The 22,996-nt window shown below is 35.8% G+C and overlaps 1 protein-coding gene across 2 annotated transcripts in view; it reads right to left on the bottom strand.

The window, feature by feature from the left end:
• Window positions 1-9,044: 9,044 nt before the first annotated feature.
• The window catches only part of TRPC4 (transient receptor potential cation channel subfamily C member 4), a 208,621-nt gene continuing 194,669 nt past the window's right edge, over window positions 9,045-22,996 (bottom strand). For both annotated transcript variants that reach the window (XM_077867972.1, XM_077867973.1), the window contains exons 9-11: window positions 15,638-15,679; window positions 15,424-15,513; window positions 9,045-13,089 (exon numbers count right to left, since the gene is read on the bottom strand). In XM_077867972.1, coding sequence (XP_077724098.1) covers window positions 12,367-13,089; window positions 15,424-15,513; window positions 15,638-15,679 — 855 coding nt within the window. In that variant the 3' untranslated portion in view covers window positions 9,045-12,366. The remainder of the gene's footprint in view (window positions 13,090-15,423; window positions 15,514-15,637; window positions 15,680-22,996) is intronic.

Raw genomic sequence — 22,996 nt, 5'->3', positions numbered from 1 at the left:
AATAAGATTAATGGAATATCTTTATTCTATACACTGGTAAAATTTATAGGCATAGTTTCCATATTAGCAAAAAGACATTATTGGGGCACCTGGGTGGCTCAGTAGTTGAGCGCCTGCCTTTGGCTCAAATTGTGATCCTGGAGTCCCACATCAGACTACCTGGGGAGAGCCTGCTTCTCCCTCTGCCTATGTCTCTGCCTCTCTCTCTCTCGCTGTCTGTCATAAAGAAATAAATTTTTAAATCTAAAAAAAAACCCCAAAAAAACAAAAAAAAATAAAATAAAAAAAAATAAAAAAACCCCAACACACTACTAAATATAGTAAAAGTGCACATACGAAAAATAATAAGTATTTTAATATACTTCCCTACTCCTCACTTCTTATTGATCAATAACATTTATCTAATTTATCTAATAAATAATTATATATTCATAAATAAAGTCTCCTGTAATGATTAGTATATATTAATGTCAACAAACTACAATGCATATATGCATAAAACGCAGTTCAGTTTGAAGGTTTCCTATAATGGTTAGTGTATATTAACATCAGCAAACTGCAATGTATGCATACATAAAACTCAGTTCAGTTTAAAATTTCCTTCTTAAGAAGGAACCATGGCAAGTTTGTGTTCACATTATGGTATGGTGAGATGGATGATAATGGTGGGCTTAGATGTAAGCACAAATATGTTATTAATACATGTAGCCACACTGCAACTTAAATTGACAAAAGTCATATAGACACTACACAGGATAATTAAAATGATACCATTAAGTAGAAATCTGAACAAAAATGGAGAATTCTATGCTTAGATACATAATTTTTCTTGGCTTTTATATGTGCTGCCTTCAAAACAGTTTGAGCAGTCAAATGGCTCTATCAATAGAAGACATTGAATACTCCGAAATTACATCATTATTTAGTAAAAGTTTCTAATGTAACAGGACAGAAATTTTACTTTATCCAGTTTTTAGTTGATGTAATTATAACATTGATGAATTGTTTCTATATCAGAAACAATGTTTCTGTATCAATGTCCACCTTTTGAGAATCTTTACAGGTAATTATAGTTTCATTCACAATAGCGTCAAAAAGAATAAAACACCTAGGAATGAATTATCAAATGAAGTGTAAAACTTATACTCTGTAAACTAAAAAACATTGTTGAAAGATATTAAAGAAGATTTAAATAAATGGGAAAGCATCCCATGTTCATGAATCAGAACATATCACAATCTTACAATGGTAATACTCGCTAAACTGACTATAGATTCAAAGAAATTGCTATCAGACTCCTAGTTAATTCCTTTTTGAAACTGAAAAGCTAACTTTAAAATTCATATGCATGTACAAGGAACTAGAATAATCAAAACAATGCTGAAAAGAAGACGACTCATACCTTCTGATTCCAAAACTACTACTACTACAAAAACAAAAAACAAAAAAACGATAATCAAAACGGTGTGGTAATAATAGAAAATAAAAACATAATATCTCAATGAAAAGGAACTGAAAGTCAAGAAATAATCCATACATACATCTGTGATCAACTGATATTTGACAAGGGTGCTAAGACCTTTCAATAAGTACAGAATTGTCTTTTCAGTAAACTATGTAGAGGCAACTGGATCACCACTTGCAAAAGAATGAAGTTGAGGGGCTCACTTGGTTAAGCATCTGCATTGGGCTCCGTGCTCAGCAGGGAGCTTTCTTCTCCCTCCTCCCTTTGCCTGCTGCTCTCCCCTGCTTGTGCTCTCACTCTCTCTCTTTCAAATTAAAAAAAAAAATTTTTTTTAATCTTAAAAAAAAAAAACACAATGAAGTTGAGTACATCAAAGACCTAAGTATGAAAGCTAAAATTATAAAACTTTCACAAGAAAACATGTGGCTAAATCTTGATGACATTGACAAAACATTTTTAGATATGACAGTAAAAGCATAAGTAACAAAAGAAAAATAGTTTAAATTGGACTTCTTCAAAATTAAAAACTTTTGTGCTTCCCAAAACACCATGAAGAATCCATAGGACAAGACAACATTGCAACTCATGTATATGCTAAAGGATTTTAATCAATAATATGTAAGAACTCTTAAAATTCAATAGTAAAATATAAATAACCAAATTAAGAATGGGCAAAGGATCAGAATAGATATTTCTCCAAGGAAATTATGCAAATGGCCAATAAGTATATGAAAAGGCATTCAACACCATTAGTTATCAGGGAAATGCAAATCAAAACCACATGAGATACCACTTCACACCCACTAGGATGGCTAGAATAAAAAAAGAAAAGACTGGTGAAAAAGTACTGGTGAGGATGTGGAGAAATTGGGATTCTCATACACGTCTGGTGGGGATGTAAATGGGGCAGCAGCCGTGGAAAGCAGTCTGATTATACACAGAGTTGCCATAAAACCAGTAATTCTACTCGTAGGTACTTGCCCAAGAGAAATGAGAACATACATCCACACAAAACTTTGAAACTGAAAGTTTTTCATAGTAGCCAAAAGATGAAAACAAACCAAATGCCCATCAACAGACAAATGGATAAACAAAATATGGTATATACATATACCATGCGTTTTTACTTGGCCATACTGGAGTACTGATACATGTTACAACATGGATGAACCTGGAAAGTGTGCCAACTGAAAGAAGTCACAAAATACCACATATATAATTCAATTCATATGAAAATCCAGACTAGGATGTCTATAGTGGCAGAAAGGAAATTAGTCATTGTTTAGGGCTGGAGGGAGGAGGAGGTTGAAGCATAGGACGGTGATTGCGAAAGGATATCGGTTTCTTTTTGAAGTGATGAAAGCATTCTAAAATCGACTGTAGTGGGTGATATTTGCAAATATCTGTGAATATACTAAAAAACATTGAATTTTGCACTTTAAATGAGTGAACTGTATGATAGATTATATTTCAATGAACTACTAAAAAAGATAATTATTCTTCATATGACTAAGAATGGCTGGAAAATTAATTATGATCGAATATAAAACATATTCAGCTTTTAAAAAGATAAAATATAAAACCAATCATAATTATATTGATTTGTTTTGCTTTAGAAAAATGTATTACCCACTTTTCATCTGCATATTGAAGGTTAGGCTATTTAAAGCAATTGAGCAATATCTTAAAAAATTTCATTTTCAAAATTGAAAGGGCTCACGTTAATTTGGTAGTACCAATGTGATGATTTCTACATCTCTTTCCATATCTACTTGAAGAGAACTTTGTTATGACCAACTTTTACATGAACTTCTCTAATGATTCTTAGTTGTGTCCAGGTTAAAGACTAAATTCTGAACAACTGTTTCTCATCTTTTTCCCTTTGCAAGCTCTTTCTCTTTCAAATAAATAAAATCTTTAATTAAAAAATTATCTTCAGTGTGTCTTTACTGTATTTTTTTATTACATTTCTACCTCAAAGAAAACTAAAATACATACCTCATATAACAAAATAGTCTTTTTTAAATGGTTTGATGGATGATCCACAAAAAGAAATTCAGTCTACAAATGCTGTCAACTGTATGGGAACAATATCATTTCTAATCTCTTATTATGCAAAATGTAAGTGAAAGTTTCCAGTCTTGATTCTGTGAGCTCCTCCAAAAAGTATAGTCCATCTTTTTTTACCCGTATGTTTACCACAGGGCCTGACTTCTAGTGGGTAATGGTGAGGGCTGGGAGAGAATGACAGAAAGTGAAAGCAAAATTAAAGATCTAAATCATCTGATGAATTCAGTTATAATATCCAACTTGGTGCTTTGTAAAGTGATAACTCTGAATTTTACAGAAGGATTCCAATTGATTCAGCAATTCAGTTAATTGCCATATTTCCAACAGATAATCAAAATATTGTGATAATAATGTGCCCAAAATTCTAGTCCCTGCTTTTGTAGGTATTAGTGATAATTTTCTAATGCAAACCTCAGAAACGATTTTAATTAGCTTGGGAATTTTATGCCACTCTCTTTATCATTCAGTCATTTTTTTGGTGTGTGCCCTAAATTGCTTTGTTTAGGGTTCATATATTTCTCATATATTTATAATTTAATTATTCTAGGTTTATTGCTTATATCAATGAGTTATGTTACTTTTATCCTCAAATTATAATTATTACTATTTTATTGTGCACTGTTAAAACCCAAAAGGACCATTTAAACAAATGATTGGTCATTTTAAGGTACCTACATATGAGCTTCAAATTTAGTGATTACTCTTCAGAAAATAGACATTAAGATCATACTTCAGCAATCCTAAGTTTTTTCTCAAGTAGCAACTGGATTTCAGGAAGAAGTGTGCATGTGAAATTTTTTTGTTATTTCTGGTTTTCCATCCCATCATAGCAGTTTTTCTTATTCTTTATTGCTTCTCCATCAGATTCAGGAAGTTGGGAGAAATGTAATGGAATTGAAATATTATTTGAGGGACACCTGGGTAGCTCAGTGGTTGAGCATCTGTCTTTGGCTCAAGTTGTGATCCCGAGGTCTGAGGATCGAGTCCTGCATCAGGCTCGATAATAAATAAATAATAATAAATAAATTATCTTTAAAATAAATAAATAATCTTTAAAAAAAGGAGAAATTTTATTTGAAGATTTTTTCTTTTTTTTAAGCTTTAGAAGATCCTGATTATAATGTCTGTGTAACTAAGTCAGTGTTATCTCCTAAAAATGACTTATCTTCTTTCTTGTCACACAATTTCAGTACTACCTACATATTTGACTGTCAACAGTCCTTATTCTCTTTTTATACATATATGATCCCATTCCTAAAGATGAATTTCTTCTGTAAATCTGTATATATGCTAATAGACTTGGAAAAAAGATAGGAAAAATAATATAGTTAAATATAAAACATAATTGCATAAAGCTTTTAGGAAAAAAAATGAGAAAGTTTTCATAACCCAGGCCTAGATAAAGAATTCTTAGAATTGCTATAAAACATAAATTTGAAAAATTGGATTTAATAAAAATGCTTAAATTTTACTCTGCAAAAAGACCCTTATTAAGATAAAAAGATGAGAGAAAATATTTACAAAACACGTATCTGACAAAAGACTAGTGTCACGAATTCGAAAATAAAAATTTAATGCTGTGAAAACACAACATTAAAAAACACACATATAATAATCTAATTAGAAAATGTACAAAAGACATGAATAGAAATTCCACCAAAATATCATACAGATGACAAATAAGTACAAGAAAAGGTGTTCAACATCATTAGCCATCAGGGAAATGCAAACTAAACCTCAATGAGCTATCATTACACAATGATCAGAATGGCTAAAATAAAAATTGGTGACCACTCCAAACGTTAGCAAAAATACAGAAAAATTGACTCACTCATGTATTGCTACTCAACCGTGTGAGTATATAGAGAGTACAGCCACACTGGGATACAGATTGGCTGGTTGTTTTTTGTTTTTTAAGTAAAACTAAGCATGCAACAACGATACTGCCCAAAAATTACAGTCCTGGTCACTGAAAAACCTACACATGAATGTTCATCGCAGATTTATTTGCAGTAGTGAAAGATTGGAAACAACTGAAATATCCTTCAGTGGGTGAAATGTCGAATTATGCAACTTTTAGATCATGGAATCAGCAATAAGAAATGAACAAACTGTTGACAGATGTAAGAACTTGGATGAATCTTCAGAGAATTATACTGTTGGAAAAACACTAATACCCAAAGGTTGCAGACTGTATGATTCCACTTATATAGCAATCTTAAAATGATACTGTTATAAAAATGGAGGACATACTAATGGTTTTCAGGGATTTGCAATTGAGGGATGTTATGAGATGGATGTGGCTTAAAGGCAGTATCAGGGATGCTTGCTTGTGGCAACAGATATGTTCTGTATCGTGACTATGGTTATAGATACACAAACCTATATGTGTGATAAAATAGTGTAAAACTAAATACACAAGCTCACCCACACAGATCTATATCTATATCCTGCAATATCGTACTGTCGTTTTGGAAAATGTTTCTATTGAAGGAAAAATGGGTAAATGGTAAGTGAGATAGCCCTGTATTATTTCCCACAACTGCATATGAATCTATAATGGTCTTAAAACATTTTTTTAAGGAATTAAAAAACAAAAGAAATCTCAATTCACTTAGTATTTTATGGTGCCTTTATTTCTTCTACATTTCTACTTTCCTATTTGCTTGGTATTTCTAACTTTAGAAAAGTGATGTAACATAGTTCAATATTTTAGAGATAGATGGGATATTTCCATCCAGAAGTTTCAAATATCAGCAAGTGAGAAGTAAACAAGTGAAATGCTCGATTTATAGTCACTGCACAGCAGCTATGTAAAGATATCAGTTTTCTGCCTTGCCCCCAGACAACCAGGGCATTTTGCATTCTGAATGCTGAAGCAACACATAGTTATCTCCTGGAAGTAAATTAAACATCCAAGTATATTGATGTTCTGAAATGAAGTCAATGCAGATAACCTCTTATTCCCAGAGTGGGGAAACCTGGATTGTTCTCTGCAGGTTCAGGAAAGGAAAATCTTTAGGAAAAAATATATCGGGTAAAACAATTAGACCTAAGGGAAACCATAAAAATAGATCAATTAGAACTAATTAAAAGTCTTGATTAAAGAGAATTCTGTAAAGTAATAAAATTTTGGTCTAGTTATGATCCAATCCTGAAGGAACACTATTTGCTCATGTTGGGAAAGATGAGTCTTGCCAAAGTCTTAAACAGGTAATAGAAATCCAGAATGGCTGAAATCAAGTATGTACATGAGGATGATACTAGGCCCATAAAATGGGGCCACTTTATAAAGATCATACTATGGAATCTTTACTTAATCACAAGGAAAATAGACATTTCCTCAAGAGAGTGAACAGAGAAGAGAAGTGAACATATTGGTCTTTTAAAAACACCTTGCTGTCTCTCAAATACTCCTCAAAACCTAATGGTTGATCCAGTAGTAGTTCTTCCGTAGTTGTCGTAGCAACACTGTATGAATGCATTTCAGTAGGTAAAAATGACTAATGAAGAATTTTTTTTAAGTGGGTTCGAATAACATTGCTATATTAAACAGCTCTACAGAAGTCTTCCAAGATACTGTTAGATAAAAAAACAAAAGTTACTAAATTATAGGTATATTATAAATTCCAGTCTTGATAAAACCAATAAAAAACCATAACCTATACATATATTTATATATTTATTTATATTATAAATTTTATGTATTAATATATTATTCCTTGTATATTTTATGATATACATTAATATATTTGCAAAGGCAAGGAAAAAACATGAAAAACAGCAACTTATTGCAGTAATTCCATTAGGATTGGGAATCAAGGAGAGACAGCAAATTTTAGTTGAACAAAAACAGTATTTTTTGAATAGTTGAATACATAAGTTTCACCTATGAAATTCAATGGTGGAAATACATACATGTATTGAGTGAAACAAATAGGGATGCCTCAGAGCATCAATGTTCAATAGAAATGTACTGCAAGTTACAAACACGAGTCACATATGTATTTTAAAAATTTTTTAGTACCTACATTAAAAAGTAAAAAGAAACATGAAACTAATTTAATTCATATATTTTAACCCACTGCATCCAAAATATTATCATTTCAACAAGTAAGCAATGTAAATATTAATGAGATACTTTACATTGTTTTCATACTAAGTCCTGGAAATCCAGTGTGTGTTTTACACTTTCAGATATTTCAGGTGCTTAGCTATATGTCAATAGTAGCTACCATTTTGGACAGTGCAACTTTAGAGGAAGCTGATGGTTTTGCTACTGATAAATTACACTGGCAGAGACAACTTCACTATTTGTCAACTCATTGATGGCATGGCCATATTTGGCCCTAGTCTCATGGTCTCAATCTTGGGTCAGCTTCGCATTTTCCAACTCATTCATAATTCTTCATTCGAGAAGGCTTAATTTTTTCAGACGTTACTACCAGACTGTGTATAGAATTATCACAAAATCTACAGTTGAAGTGAAAACGATGAACTGCATTTCTTAGAAAATGGTAAGACACTGGCTTCTAAAAAAATCTGTGAACACAATTTTATAAAGATAAAAAGGTAGTATCTTCTGAATTTGGGCTGTGGCAAGTTTGAATGACTATAAATATTTTCTACTGAAGGAGAGGACAAAGAAGACAAAATTCCACAAAAATAAAAATTCCTTAGACAAGACATTTATGACCCAGTATCTCATCTGAATATTTACATGAAGAGTTTTTCTTCAAGCTCCAACTCAATTACTGTGTAGCAGGGTAAATTTGGATAATTGCCACAAATGCCCCAAACCTTAGTTTTTCTGGTTATCTCTAGAGAACTAAATATGTTCCAAAACTTTTTCTAAAGTCATGTGGTAACACTATATGAACAAAGTTCATTGTAATATATAGTGAAATAATTAGAATGATATATTTGAAATTGAATTTAAGGAGACTTCCAGAGAGTAATTTCTAAATGTAAATTACTTGGGGTCTGAATTTTGGGGAAATAAGATAAGGAAAAATGTACTAAAGCTAAACTGAAGAAATAATTTTCAAAATGGTGAATATATTAATAAATTTGTCTCTTTAAAAACTTGTGTCATTGTAAATATACTGACAGGGTCACACGGATGGTTTTAGCCCACCTGATTTTTAGGGGTACTGTCTAAACTGTTGTGCTACAAACACAATGCACAATAACTAAGAATGGACAGATTTCAGTACTTGGTATCTTTCTCATCTTCAACAAAACGTCATGGGACTGGACCATCATTCACTCAACTAAATCCCAGAATTAGTAAGGGTTGTTGAATATTAGAGGAGTGCATTTTTATATCATTGGTTACCCATATTCCTTCTACACTGGTTGGAAAATTGACTGCTTCTTTGAGAATAAAATGATAAATTTCTTTCTTTACGCTTCAATAGTTATCCAAGATATTTCATTGTTTGGATTTGTGTGTTCCACTACTAAAATATATCAAGTTGCTATCCAGGTCAAGGCAAGAAAGTGGGTATGCTTTTGAAGTATTTTAATTGTCAGCCAATAAGTAAAATATCTACTTTAAGAAAATTTGATATACAAATATCCAACTTAAGAAACAGTTACATTTTGAGAATGATTATCACATTGAAAAATAATTAATCATTTTACAAAATAATTCACTACCATTTTTTTCTTTTTTTCTTTTTTTTACATAGTCAGTTTCCCTACTGAAGTTAATACAGAATTATTTACACAGAATTCAGGAATACCTCTATCACAAATGGTGAGGTAATCTTCATAACATTTTTTCTTGTAAATGGGTTTTCCAAAATAGATCAAGTACTGTGAATATAACCTAGTTTTGTTAAAGTTAAGCTGAATTTTATAGACATTCTTCCACCTAACCCTGGCAATAAATAAATAAGTAAAAGTGAGCAAGGTCGGAAGGACATGAAACATAAGAAACATTATTTATACAAATGAAGGTGTGATTTCCAACCTCTCTTTGGTGTTTAGGAATTTATTTTCATATAAATATGAATGGAAATGAAAGGAAACCCCAAATTACTCATTTAAAGACCTCAAAAAATACCATCCTTCTATTTGCAATCCTGTTTTATGTTTTATTCTTTCCCTACTGTTCATCTTCATTAATGCTACTTAATGTCACTACATATTTAGAATAATGCTCAATCCAAAAAAAAGAATAATGTTCAATCCTAGAACATATTGTACGAACAATACCCAATATTTTGTTTAAACTCATAAATGCATCTGTCAGTGACATCTGAAGGTTGTTAAAAACCATCATTTTCAGAACATGGGAAGCACAGTGTTATTGGCTCCAAGTAAATCCCTCTGTTATCATCATGTTTACCTGGAAAATACCAGCATCCTAACCTTTGATATAAAAAAACTGTTGGGAACATTTTTTTATTGTTTCTTTTATTGTTGGTGGTGTTATTTTAAAGAACAGAGGACATTTGAAATTAAATCTTGGTAAAGCATGTATAATGGTGATGTATATGATTTTTACTTTGGAAAAGATTAATAACAGAAGCAGCAAAATGGAATCATTGGAAAATACCCCAAATGTCGAGAATAAGTCTATGTTCCCTTACTACTGTATGTCTGACTTAGAATCATTTGGGTATTTCACACTGCCCAGGGCTTATTGTGAGTCCTAACATACTTGAGATTAAGGTGCACTTGATGTAGTGGGAATATGCACTAGCCCTATTGTGCGTCTTCAAACCTACCAGGCCAAATCTAATCTATAATTAGATTATATAAATCTAATTTCTATAATTTGATTGAGTCTAAAGAATTACATATGTCTTTAATTTTCTGTACTCTCTTGCTATAAAGGAGGGAACACAGATTTATGGAGTTTACTAAATTCATTTTCTCTCAAAATATACCATTTCAAAAGCAGCAATAGTAGCCTTTATATGTGCACAGTTTTTGCTTGGTCTTGTTGATGTTTTCTGAGAGGCAGCACACACATATAGTAGTTACGGCATGGCCCTGGAGGATCCATCAGAGATCCATTCATTAGCTGTGAACCTTCACCTAATCAGTTCTTACTTCTGTTTTGTCTAAAAAGTGGGAATAAGAACAGTAGTTTCTTCAGAGGATTGTTGTGAGTAGTTACATACGTGTTAATACTTGCATTGCACAGAGAACAGTGGCTGGCACTGTTACTGCTATTATTCCTTATTTTCAATATATCATAATCAGAAACTGGGTTTTGTAATACTATGCAGTTTTGGGTCAATGCTAAATCATGTGCAATTTGTCTAGTCCATGGAGGTAATTTCTCATGTAAAATGAACTCAGCATCTTTCTATCAATTTGAAATAAATGCTAATTGCATGTGGTGAAGGAACTTCTATTTCCATGGTGGCTTAAATAGACACAAGCTACATAATGTAAACTTTATGAAGTTGCCAGTGCCCTTTTATATCAGGTAAAAACATTTTCTTTTTAGTGGTTCAGTGAGTAAGTGTAATATAAGCTAGATTACATTGAAAACAACAGAAGAAACAATAATTAAGAATGTTATCCCTTAAGGGAAAGCTTTATATCTACAGCTGCTGCTAAAATTAATAATGATTTGGGGTGATTTTAATTTTAAAGAAATATGTACCAGGGATCCCTGGGTGGCGCAGCGGTTTAGCGCCTGCCTTTGGCCCAGGGCGCGATCCTGCAGACCCGGGATCGAATCCCACGTCGGGGTCCTGGTGCATGGAGCCTGCTTCTCCCTCTGCCTATGTCTCTGCCTCTCTCTCTCTCTCTCTGTGACTATCATAAATAAAAATAAATAAATAAATAAATAAAATATGTACCAGTCACTGGGCAGAAGATGAGGAAACTATTAGGTGTTTGTACTTATTTTGAATTGGCAACAATGTCACACTGATTGAAAATAACTTTGCTTAGATTTAGGCTTTAGGATGAATTTATTTTCATCTGGATATTATGAGAATGCAATCATCTGGCTTCATTGGAGGTGCATTAACTATCCTAATTCATTGTTATTCTTTTCTAGTGCTGAGAACGTTTGCCACATTTTGAAATTCTGTTATTCACCAAGCCTGGTATTTGTCCTGACCAGCATTTGAACGTAAAAAAGGTCATTAAAAAAAACTTAAATAAAACTTTTGTCATGACCAAATCTCATTAAAAATAATCAATCATCAATATTTATTAAGACAGACATTTATTTTACTTACTGAAAGGAAAAACTGGGCAACCTAAAACTCCAAGTGCATTTGACTTTCATTTTGAGAGGGAGTTTGATCATGACTCCATGAGAAGAAGGCTTGCTTGCTTTAATTTGTAATTATTTTATATGTGAAGAAATAATTTGGGAATATTGTGTATTAAAGCCAAACTGTAGGGCTACCGAAAAGCCCTTGATGAGGAACCATCTCTAGAGAGCTTAAAAAATTATGAAAAGCTCTAATATCTCAGCTCCATCATTTTTTTGCACATAAAAGTATCTATGATAGGAGTCCACTACCACATGAAATAAGTTGCATTTGTTTTAGTTGAAAAAGAGAGCTAAAAACTTCCTGTGGATTATTGCAACTGTACAAGAATACAAGGTTTATTTATCAACAACAACAACAAAAAATGGTAAAACAAATTGTGAAAGCAAAAGCTGGCTACAAAACCAGGGTTTTTGATAGCCTTTGCCTTATTTAAACATGTTACACGTTAATATGCCACAGTTGATAAATGCTATAAAGTGGAAGTTAGCGTTTGCTAGTTTTCTTCAAACATCTCCCCCTACCCAGAGCACTATGGCAAATATGTATACATATAACCCATGCTTCTGCCTTCAAGTATCACAGTCTTGTGGTCACATAATCTTCATGGGTGACTGTGTCTGTGAGGTTCACATCATAGTCTATACTAGAGTCCTCTTCCTTTGCATGCTTCTCCTTTGGTATTATGGGAACAGTGTCCTCCACCACCACCTTCTCTGACTTGAAGGAACACACTCTCTTGCCCACCTGTAAACCCAGGCAGTCCGTATTCCTTTCTCGATGGTCCACTAATATACATTGTTCACTGAGACCAGGGATGTTCAAGTCACCCCGTGAAGCCAATCCTCGGGATTCCAGTTGAATATTTCTCTCCAGTGGTCTTTCGGCCTGTTGACGAGTAACTTCTTCTGAAACAGAAAAGATTTGGTTTGCATTTTGCTCAGCAGCGTTTTGTTTTGATCGTCTATGAAACAACCCAAAATTTTTTATATCGGTCACAAAATTCACTTTTCTCTGCTTCTCCCTGGGGGGCTCTTGCACCACCAGGGCAGAGCCATTGCTGATGTTGTGTCTTTCGGAGGCAATTGCTGCTGATCGGGGGTGAATCAGAGTGGTTAAATCAAACAGGCTGAAGTTCTTTCTCTTGTCCTTGCTACTACCTTCATTATCACTCTTTTCATCGGAGTCGGCGGAATTGGAGGGCTCCTTCGAAGCCTGAGCTGACTGTACCGTCGAGAATTTGCTTCCTCGTAGTAAACCCAGGACTTCAAAGCGGAAACTGGAAATGTCTTGCTTTAGTTCCTAAGTGGAAATGTAAAATGGAATATTAGCCATTAGAAATGACAAATACCTACCATTTGCTTCAATGTGGATGGAACTGTAGAGTACTATGCTGAGTGAAGTAAGTCAGCCGGAGAAGGACAAACATTATATGGTCTCATTCATTTGGGGAATATAAATAATAGTGAAAGGAAATAAAGGGGAAAGGAGAAAAAAATGAGTGAAAATATCAGTGAGGGTGACAAATCATGAGAGACTCCTAACTCTGGGAAACACACAAGGGGTAGTGGAAAAGGAGGTGGGTGGGGGGGTTGGGGTTACTGGGTGATGGGCACTGATGTGGGCACTTGACAGGATAAGCACCAGGTGATATGCTGTATGTTGGCAAACTGAACTCCAATAAAGTAAAAGGATAAAAAATAATAAAATAAAAATAATTAAAAGTGATTTTAATTCACATACACAAATGTAAAATGACTAAACAGATACACATCAGGAAACATCATGAGCACATTTCATATATGGCTCTAATGGGTTTTCACTCATTTTTTAGAAGATTTTATTTATTTATTCATGACAGACAAAGACATAAGCAGAAGGAGAAGCAGGCTCCCTATGGGAAGCCTGATGGGGGACTCTATCCCAGGACCCCAGGATCACCACCTGAGCCGAAGGCAGACAATCAACCACTGAGCCACCTAGATGTCCCAGTTTTCACTCATTTTTAAGAGCTAGGATTCCACTGTGCTTCGGTTCTCTCTCTGGCACATGAATCATTTTGACACCCTCCTATTTCCCTGTTGGAGCTCAGTAGTAACAAGGAGACTTCCTCAGGTTGATGCAAAAAGAAACAAGAGTATACTGGATTTCTGTGGGACTACAGTTTCAAATCCTTCTTCTCCAAAATTTTCATCTACTTTCAAGTCACCTCTCATTCTCTCGGGGATGCATTTTTAGGAGATTTTTAATATTAGCACATTCTGCTGTTCAGAGAGCTATCTAAAATAAAATAATTAAAGCGGAGTCTAGCCTTCCAAGAGTTAGCAATTACCTTCTATTGTTTACTACCTTGGAGTTGAATTTATTTCAGCATCTGGGTCAGTTACTAAATCTTGCAAATTGCTTTAGATCAGACAACCTTTCATAGATTCATCCTTTACTTTTATCTTCTTGGACAACTGAATTCTCAGTCCTAATCTAATGATGGCTTTCCTGGGGGCCTTCTGCCTCCAGCCTATCTCCCAAAGCACCATGGATCATTTAACTACAAAACTTGGATGTTGTGGTTGCAAAGAACATTTGGAATGCTGGACAACTTTCAATCTGTGCTTTCCATTTTGCAATTCATCTACCTTCTTGCCTCACCAGCTGCTTATCTTTATTCTCTTGTCAGATCTGCTGCTTTTCACTATTAAAGAATCTTCTGCAGGGTTTCTTTTACTCATTTGTTTTTGCCTGTAAGATAGTATTGACTTTGCTCATTCTTCCAAAACCTTTAAGAACTCAGGCAAAATAGCAAAGGTATTTTATACACATGATGCAAGCGTATATATTACAGGTATTCCACCTACCTCTTCTGATAAAATTAAAACTCAGGGAAAAAGGCTAAGTTTGTAAGCTATAATTAAGGGCAAACCTTTCTGCTACCTAATTTCTGCTACCAAAGCTGTGCAGGGCATAAAGAGGGCTTTTGTTATTGTTTTTAGCATCTTAGTTACTAAATGTTTCAGGTTCAAATATAAGACTGAAATTTCAAAAACTAAAGCTCATTAGGATGTTACTAGGATCAGCAAGTCCAAATGCCACTTGGCATTAGGATTTTCTCTGCATCCAACTGTAAGTCCCCTCCATACTGAAGGTTAAAAATTCTTACAATCTATTTTGAGAAGAAATTTCACCACTTAAAAAATAACCACGTAAATAGCCTTGAATTTAAAAGTAAGAAGGAGTGCTTGGGTGGCTCAGTCAGTTAAGCATCTGGCTCTTAATTTTGGCTCCTCAGGTCATAATCTCAGGGTTGTGGGATCCAGCCCTATGTCGGGCTCTGTGCTTGGTGGGGAGTCTACCTTGAGATTTTCTCTCTCTCTCTCTCTCTCTGCTTTCCCTCCCTCACTTTTTCTCTCTAAAATAAATAAATCGAAGAAGAAGAAGAAGAAGAAGAAGAAGAAGAAGAAGAAGAAGAAGAAGAAGATGAAAGAAGAAGGAGAAGGAGGAGGAGGAGGAGGATGAGGAGGAGAAGACACATGGGCTTGCTGGAACACATGGCTGAGTTTCCAGTTCTGATTTTAAATGTGCTGTGTCTGGTGTTATGCTCTGCAGAACCCTCCTCTTGGTGATGAGGATGAAAATGATTACCTTAAAGTTCTCTTCTGTCAAACCTTCTTCAGTTTTGGCATCTCTGATCATTGCAGCAACGTATCGCTTCACCAGGTTCCTCATGACCTCCTGAGACACGTCAAAACACAATGGATATTCAATGCATAAATATGATTTTTCTTTTGAGTCAGTTCTGAAGAGGAGACTGGACTTCATTTTAATGCAAATTTCAAGATACAATAGAATATCTTACTTGATATTGGTGATGTCTCCTCAAATTATCAGCAGCCCGCCTCTGAAAAGGGAAGAGGCATTTACTTCTCAGAGTGATATGTTACCATTTTGGAAAATAATTCATTGTTCTTTTAATGGAGAATATATTTTTCTTCACTTCTCCAAAGTGAAAATTTTACTAGACAATGAACAATAGCTAGAGTGCGTCACATTGTGGGACCCAGGACGTTGAACCGAAGTCCCAGGCCTGGCCGAGCAGCAGGACCGGCTCCCTTCGGTGCGGCCCCGCCCCGCCCCCCCGCGACCCCACAGGCCCTGCTTACTGCCCACGGCGCTGCCCACCCCGTCGAGCCGCCGGGCACCCCTCCCGGCCCCGGCCCCGGCCCCGGCCCCGGCCCGCAGCCACGCAGCCCCGCCTTGTGCCCCGAACCCGCGCGGATCCGGGGCTGCTGCGGGGTAAGGGGCCACGCGGGGCCCCTGCGTGCGGGCCCACGGGACCGGGCAACTTTCCGCCCATGGACAGTCCCGCGGGCCCCGGGCCCCGTAGAGCTGCGGCGCCTCTTAGCCTCGGGGGCCAGGTCCCTGCTCCCTGCGTCGGGCGCACCTGGACCCAGGCCCGTGTGTTTGCATCGGGGCGGCTCCTCGGGGGTTTCTCGGATTCGCGATCTGGGGCACGACAACATGACTCAAAAGAATGAATGAACCAAAACAACAAAGTGCAAGGCTATAATCTCTGAGGCAATTAACATAGAGACAATGAACAATGATGGGAACTTGTTCTTTTAATAGAAGGTGACAGAGAATTAGAAAATCCTAATTAACATGTACCCCAAATCACTTGAAATAATTCTGAGACACGGATGAGACATATCAAATTAAAAAAAAAAAGGAATAAAAACAAAAATTCAATACAGTAAGAAGTTCACATTATAACAATATGAAGGTCTTCATGAGTATCAGCCTAGCAAGATTGAGAATTTAGCCATGATATGCAACATGTAATCAGGAACAGTGCTAGACCACTAACCTCCCCAACACTAAGTTCAATCAGATGTACAATAAGAGGGATTGCCTCTTTCATTAGATGGCTGGATTTGACAAATAATAAGATTCTATTCAAACACAGGGCTCATAAATTCATCATTTTAAAAAATAAACATAAGTCTCAGCTGTCCTTTTGAAAAGATCATTTGAGAGTACAGCCAGAGTTAGCACAAAGTAGTGATTCTGGAATGCAGAATGCAGGGAGAGGATGATTAACGATTAAAAGAAAAGTCCACAATAAATTGAGTTAAATAATAAACGACACTAAAATATATAATTGCAGATTTCATGAGTATTCTAAAGAAAGAACTATCATAATCCCCATTTTGTGCATGTTGAATAAATGTCAGTATTGATTCTTAAGAAAGAAAACTGACCAGATTAATCTAAAATAAAAATATTTCTCTAATAAAGGAATGAATTTAGTAGATTGTGAGAAAGCAAAGCAATAACATATCCAGGGTTTAAATAAACCTTTTGATCTTGTTCCTTACTAAATACCTAGTCCAATAAAATGGAATTCCAAAAAGAGTTGTGAATGCATCACTGTGAAATGAAATTAGGAAAAAAATAATGCAAAAGAAACTCTTTTTTCACTTTAGGGAATAGGAAGAAAGGCTTTTTCACTGGCCAAGAGAATAGATTTGTGTTGCATGATTATTAGTGACTTTTAGGAACAGTTGAGATAATGCTTAACTTCCTAAAAGCCATTAATTATTTAAATACCATTCATTTTTACCTGAATCTTAAACACATTTTCAATGTAATTATGCTATTCACTAAAAGACTGGGAATTTGAAACTTACTACAAAATCAGGATATCTTGGAAAAAATATAGATAGCATGGGAATTTTACGACTGAGCCACAAGATGGAGGTATATGACTCCTATTGAGACATAGCTCAGCTGAATTAAAAAAAAAAACAAAACAAAAAACACTCTGTAATGAAACAAGCCTTCCAGATCTCTTTAAATTTACTTCAAGTGGACACAAATACTAAAGCAAGCTGTGTACCAAATTCTTTAACACTTTCACTACAAATATTGTACAGGAGACCCATATTGCATGATTTAAGTAGATAGAAACTTTGAATTTAGTGTAGAATTTAGTCAACTCAAGTTTGATTACTTTGGGCTTCTACAGCATTTTGCTATTCTATTTTGGGCAAAAAAAGCCAATAAAAAGTAGTGAGAAGAGAGCAATCTGAAGTCAAGATTTAACTTTAAACTTCCTTAATGCAAAATTAAAGCTAAGAATAACAGAATCAGAAAATTATTGAGTAATAAGTGAAAACTCTCATGATGCATCTTAGTACTGAAAAGAGCACAGACTGTCTTTTCTTCAGCAGAACCTATTCATAAACAAATTTAGAAATTTTAATACGAATATAAAAAAGACCAAAGATTACACTTTAAAAACTAATCTTGAGATTGATTTTTCTGGGGAAAAATTTTTTAAGAAGCAAAATAGTCTGACAGAAAGAGAGAACACAGTTTAAATTCCCTATGATAACTTTCAGGAGCTATCCTATAGCCCAGATTTAATCAGAGTTAATATAGTTCATTGTTTTTGCCAACCACTGCTCTTCCACACCCACATGGTAATACTACGCAACTATCTTTAGTCTTGTGAGATTCTATCAGCCAACTGAACTTCAATATCCTAGGAAAATAACAGATGAAGCTAACCATCTTCTGAGTATTGAAAACAAAAATGAATAATAAATTCACCAAATGATGGCCACTAAATTATGCAGCTCAGGTATCTCTCATGTCTATGTGATTTCTCATTTTCAGCACCATAGAACTGATTCCCATCGACCATTACTACATGCCCACATGTCTACTTTCATACTTTCTGAGAGGTGTTGGGGTGTCACTTTAAGAATATGTACTTAGGGGTCACCTGGGTTTGAAGGGGGCTGAGCCTAAATAAGGAATTATCTGGAGGTCCTCTCCCATTCCCATTTTTCTTTTTTGCAAGGCAAAGACCGATGATTTTGAAGATTAAATGAGATAAGAGATTTAAGACATCTATCACTAATGTTAACTAGCTAGTTAACGTCCTCTTTCCTTTTTCTTTTTTCTTTTTGCCCTTTGCAATTAATAACATGATTTAACACAGGTTCTAAAAAATATTCTTCACTCATAAAACTTGTGGATAATTTGACACATATCAGGATTACCCCAGAGAAGTCAAAGAAGATGTACTTGTCTCTCTTTGTGTGATTTGCTTGGCATTTCATGCTTGAGGACAGCATTTATTTAGCAAAAGATTTGAATGTTTTTGACCTAGACAGTAGAGGTGTGAAAGTAAATTTGTATTTAAGTAATAGGGTGAGGGGATGGTTTTACTAAATATGGATAGATGTCGTGCAAATTCTGTAGGCATTTTTGTTTTATTAAGGCTCATTTTTTTAGAGCAATTTAAGGTTCAGAGCAAAACTGAGTGGAAGGTACAGAGATTTCCCATATAGTCCCCTACTCACACACGCATCGCTTCTCCTATTATCAACATCCCTAACCCAAGTGGTACACTGTTACAATTGATTAACCTACATTGATACATCATAATCACCCAAAATTCATAGTTTACATTACTGTTTACATATTGTATACCCCATGGGTTTGGACAAAAGTATAAAGACATGTATCCATCATTATGGTCTCCTATAGAGTATTTTAATTACCCTAAAAATCTTCTTCCTTGCCTATTTATCTCTCCTTTCCCTGCCCCCACCACCTCAATCTCTGCCTATCACTAATCTTTTTACTGTCTCCATAATTTGGCCTCTTCCTCAGAATATATTATATTATAGTTGGAATTATACAGCTGGAATCATATAGTACATAGTCTTTTCAGATTGCCTGCTTTAACTTGGTAATATGGAGACTAGGTTTCTCTAGGTCTTTGCATGCCCTGATAGCTCATTTCTTTTTATCACTGAGTAAACAATACTCAAATGTCTGGATGTACCATAACTTATCCATTCACCTACTGAGGGACATCTTAGCTGCTTCCAAGTTTGGGCAATTATGAATAAAGTTGCTATAAACATCCTTGTGCAAGATTTGTATGGACATATGTTTTCAACTCCTTTGTGTAAATGCCAAGGAGTGCGATTGCTAGATTGTATGGTAAGAATATATTTAGTTTTGCAAAAAACTGTCAAACTGTCTTCCAGAGTAACTTACCCTTATGTATTCCCATTAGCAACAGATGAGAGTTCCTATTGCTTCATATCCTTACTAGCATTTGGTGTCGTCAGCGTTCCACTTTTTGGCCAATTTATTTTTATTTTTTTTATTGGAGTTTAATTTGCCAACATATAGCATATACCCAGTGCTCATTCCCTCAAGTGCCCCCTTCAGTGCCCATCACACAGTCACCCCAATCCCCTGCCCACCTCCCTTTCCACAACCCCTTGTTCACTTCCCAGAGTTAGGAGTCTCTCATGCTCTGTCACCTCTCTGATATTTTCACTCATTTTCTCTGCTTTCCCTTTATTCCCTTTCACTATTTTTTATATTCCCCAAATGAATGAGACCATATAGTGTTTGTCCTTCTCCGACTGACTTAACTTCACTCAGCATAATACCCTCCAGTTCCATCCACGTTGAAGCAAATGGTGGGTATTTGTCATTTCTAATGGCTGAGGAATATTCCATTGTATACATAGACCACATCTTCTTTATCCATTCATCTTTCGATGGACACCGAGGCTCCTTCCACAGTTTGGCTATTGTGGACACTGCTGCTAGAAACACTGGGGTGCAGGTGTGCCGGTGTTTCACTGCATCTGTATCTTTGGGGTAAATCCCCAGCAGTGCAATTGCTGGGTCGTAGGGCAGGTCTATTTTTAACTCTTTGAGGAACCTCCACACAGTTTTCCAGAGTGGCTGCACCAGTTCACATTCCCGCCAACAGTGCAGGAGGGTTCCCCTTTCTCCGCATCCTCTCCAACATTTGTTGTTTCCTGTCTTGTTAATTTCCCCATTCTCACTGGTGTGAGGTGGTATCTCCTTGTCGTTTTGATTTGTATTTCCCTGATGGCAAGTGATGCGGAGCATTTTCTCCTGTGCTTGTTGGCCATGTCGATGTCTTCTTCTGTGAGGTTTCTGTTCATGTCCTTTGCCCATTTCATGATTGGATTGTTTGTTTCTTGGGTGTTGAGTTTAATAAGTTCTTTATAGATCTTGGGTACCAGCCCTTTCTTTATCTGATATGTCATTTGCAAATATCTTCTCCCATTCTGTAGGTTGTCTTTTAGTTTTCTTGACTGTTTCTTTTGCTGTGCAGAAGCTTTTTATCTTGATGAAGTCCCAGTAATTCATTTTTGCTTTTGTTTCTCTTGCCTTCATGGATGTATCTTGCAAGAAGTTGCTGTGGCCAAGTTCAAAAAGGGTGTTGCCTGTGTTCTCCTCTAGGATTTTGATGGATTCTTGTCTCATATTTAGATCTTTTATCCATTTTGAGTGTATCTTTGTGTCTGGTGTAAGAAAATGGTCTAGTTTCATTCTTCTGCATGTGGCTGTCCAATTTTCCCAACATCATTTATTGAAGAAACTGTCCTTTTTCCAGTGGATAGTCTTTCCTGCGTTGTCAAATATTAGTTGACCATAGAGTTGAGGGCCCATTTCTGGGTTTTCTATTCTGTTCAATCGATCTATGTGTCTGTTTTTGTGCCGGTACCACACTGTCTTGATGATCACAGCTTTGTAGTACAACCTGAAATCTGACATTGTGATGCCCCCAGCTCTGGTTTTCTTTAATATTCCCCTGGCTATTTGGGGTCTTTTCTGATTCTACACAAATCTCAAGATGATTTGTTCCAACTCTCCATGGTATTTTTTTTTTTAAGATTTTATTTATTTATTCATGAAAGGCAGAGAGAGAGAGAGAGAGAGAGAGGCAAAGACAGGCAGAGGGAGAAGCAGGCTCCATGCAGGGAGCCCAACGCGGGACTGCATCCCGGGTCTCCAGGGTCACGCCCCGGGCTGAAGGCGGCGCCAACCTGCTGAGTCACCTGAGCTGCCCAATTAGTGACATTATTAAGCATTATACAGTAGAATTACCATCAACAATCCCTAGTATGCTTGCTATCTTTTTGCTGGGTAAAGATCAATTGACCGTCAAAAGAATTTCCTTTCATAGGGGAGGGTATTACATCTTGTAATTATTGCTGGAAATCACTGGGAACAGAATGGACCAATCTGTGTTCATAAAAATAATTTAATATTTTGGAAAAAATATGCATTTTAAGTTAGCAGTTTTCTTTGCAAATTATGTCAGAAACCTAGCACCGTGTGCAGAATGTTCCTTAGCAGGGTGGTTTTCCACGTGGGTGCCCAAGGCACACCTGTGTGCCACACTGGCCAGCCTCACCTTTTGCAGGTTCCTCTTGATTAGCTGGGACAAGATAGGGCAGTATTGGATCACAGAACCAATGATCAAGGAAAAGACTAAAGGAACCTCTGCTGCCATGAGGGAACTCTGCATTTCCTCAGAAGTGTCAGGTTGCTTTAGAGCAGGAAGGGTTTTGCAGCTCTGAAAGAAAGGGCTCTGGGGAATCAGCTGTGACATTTCCTCATTCTATCTCTGGTTGTCTGCAGGTCCACCATGTGGAATGTCAGGCTCACCTCACATAGCCGGTTCCCTGCAGTCAATCGTCAGTGCCCAGCTTTCTCACTTCCCCTCTAGTTTTGGTCTATCACTGATATTGAGCCCATGAATTATGCCCTTTATCCTTTGCTTTGCTTGGTGAATTCTTTAAGGGATGCAGCTTGCTGTGTTCTTCTCCTTTTAAAAGTGAGTAAAAAGGCAAGGGGACATTCCAAGATGTGAACTCCTTTTAATAATTGCAGTTTGGCTCATTTATAGATGGAGCTACATACTGCTCTCTATAAGCATCCTTTCCAAGCATCTAAAAAGCAACAACACAAAATCCTTGAATGTCATCTTGTCAAACCAAATATTCAGGGTTTCACTCTTGAAACACCAAGAATATCAAATAATTCATTCTTCCACATTCCTACCTCGGAAAGTAAACTTCATCAAGAGGTCCTGGAAGCAAATTTTATAGCAGTAAATTAGGGATTCAGAGGGTACTCATGGATGAATACTATCACATCTGTAAGATTTGTTGTTAGGACTACTGAAAGTCATGAAGATTAAGCAACAATATATTTTGATAAATTATCACTAAAAATACAGTGTGAAGAGCATGTACTATTGGCACTTTTCCTTTAGTGATGATAGCTGGTGCTAATCCGTTCACTGTTTCTAATTCTCTTGCAGTGACTTAACTGAATGTATGTCTGTGCAACTGGTAAG

The sequence above is a fragment of the Canis aureus genome, chromosome 24 (assembly GCF_053574225.1).
Source record: "Canis aureus isolate CA01 chromosome 24, VMU_Caureus_v.1.0, whole genome shotgun sequence".
NCBI classification, from domain to species: Eukaryota; Metazoa; Chordata; class Mammalia; order Carnivora; family Canidae; genus Canis; species Canis aureus.
The sequence above is the reverse complement of the archived record's forward strand: the minus strand, read 5'-3'. Positions and strand labels throughout refer to the sequence as shown.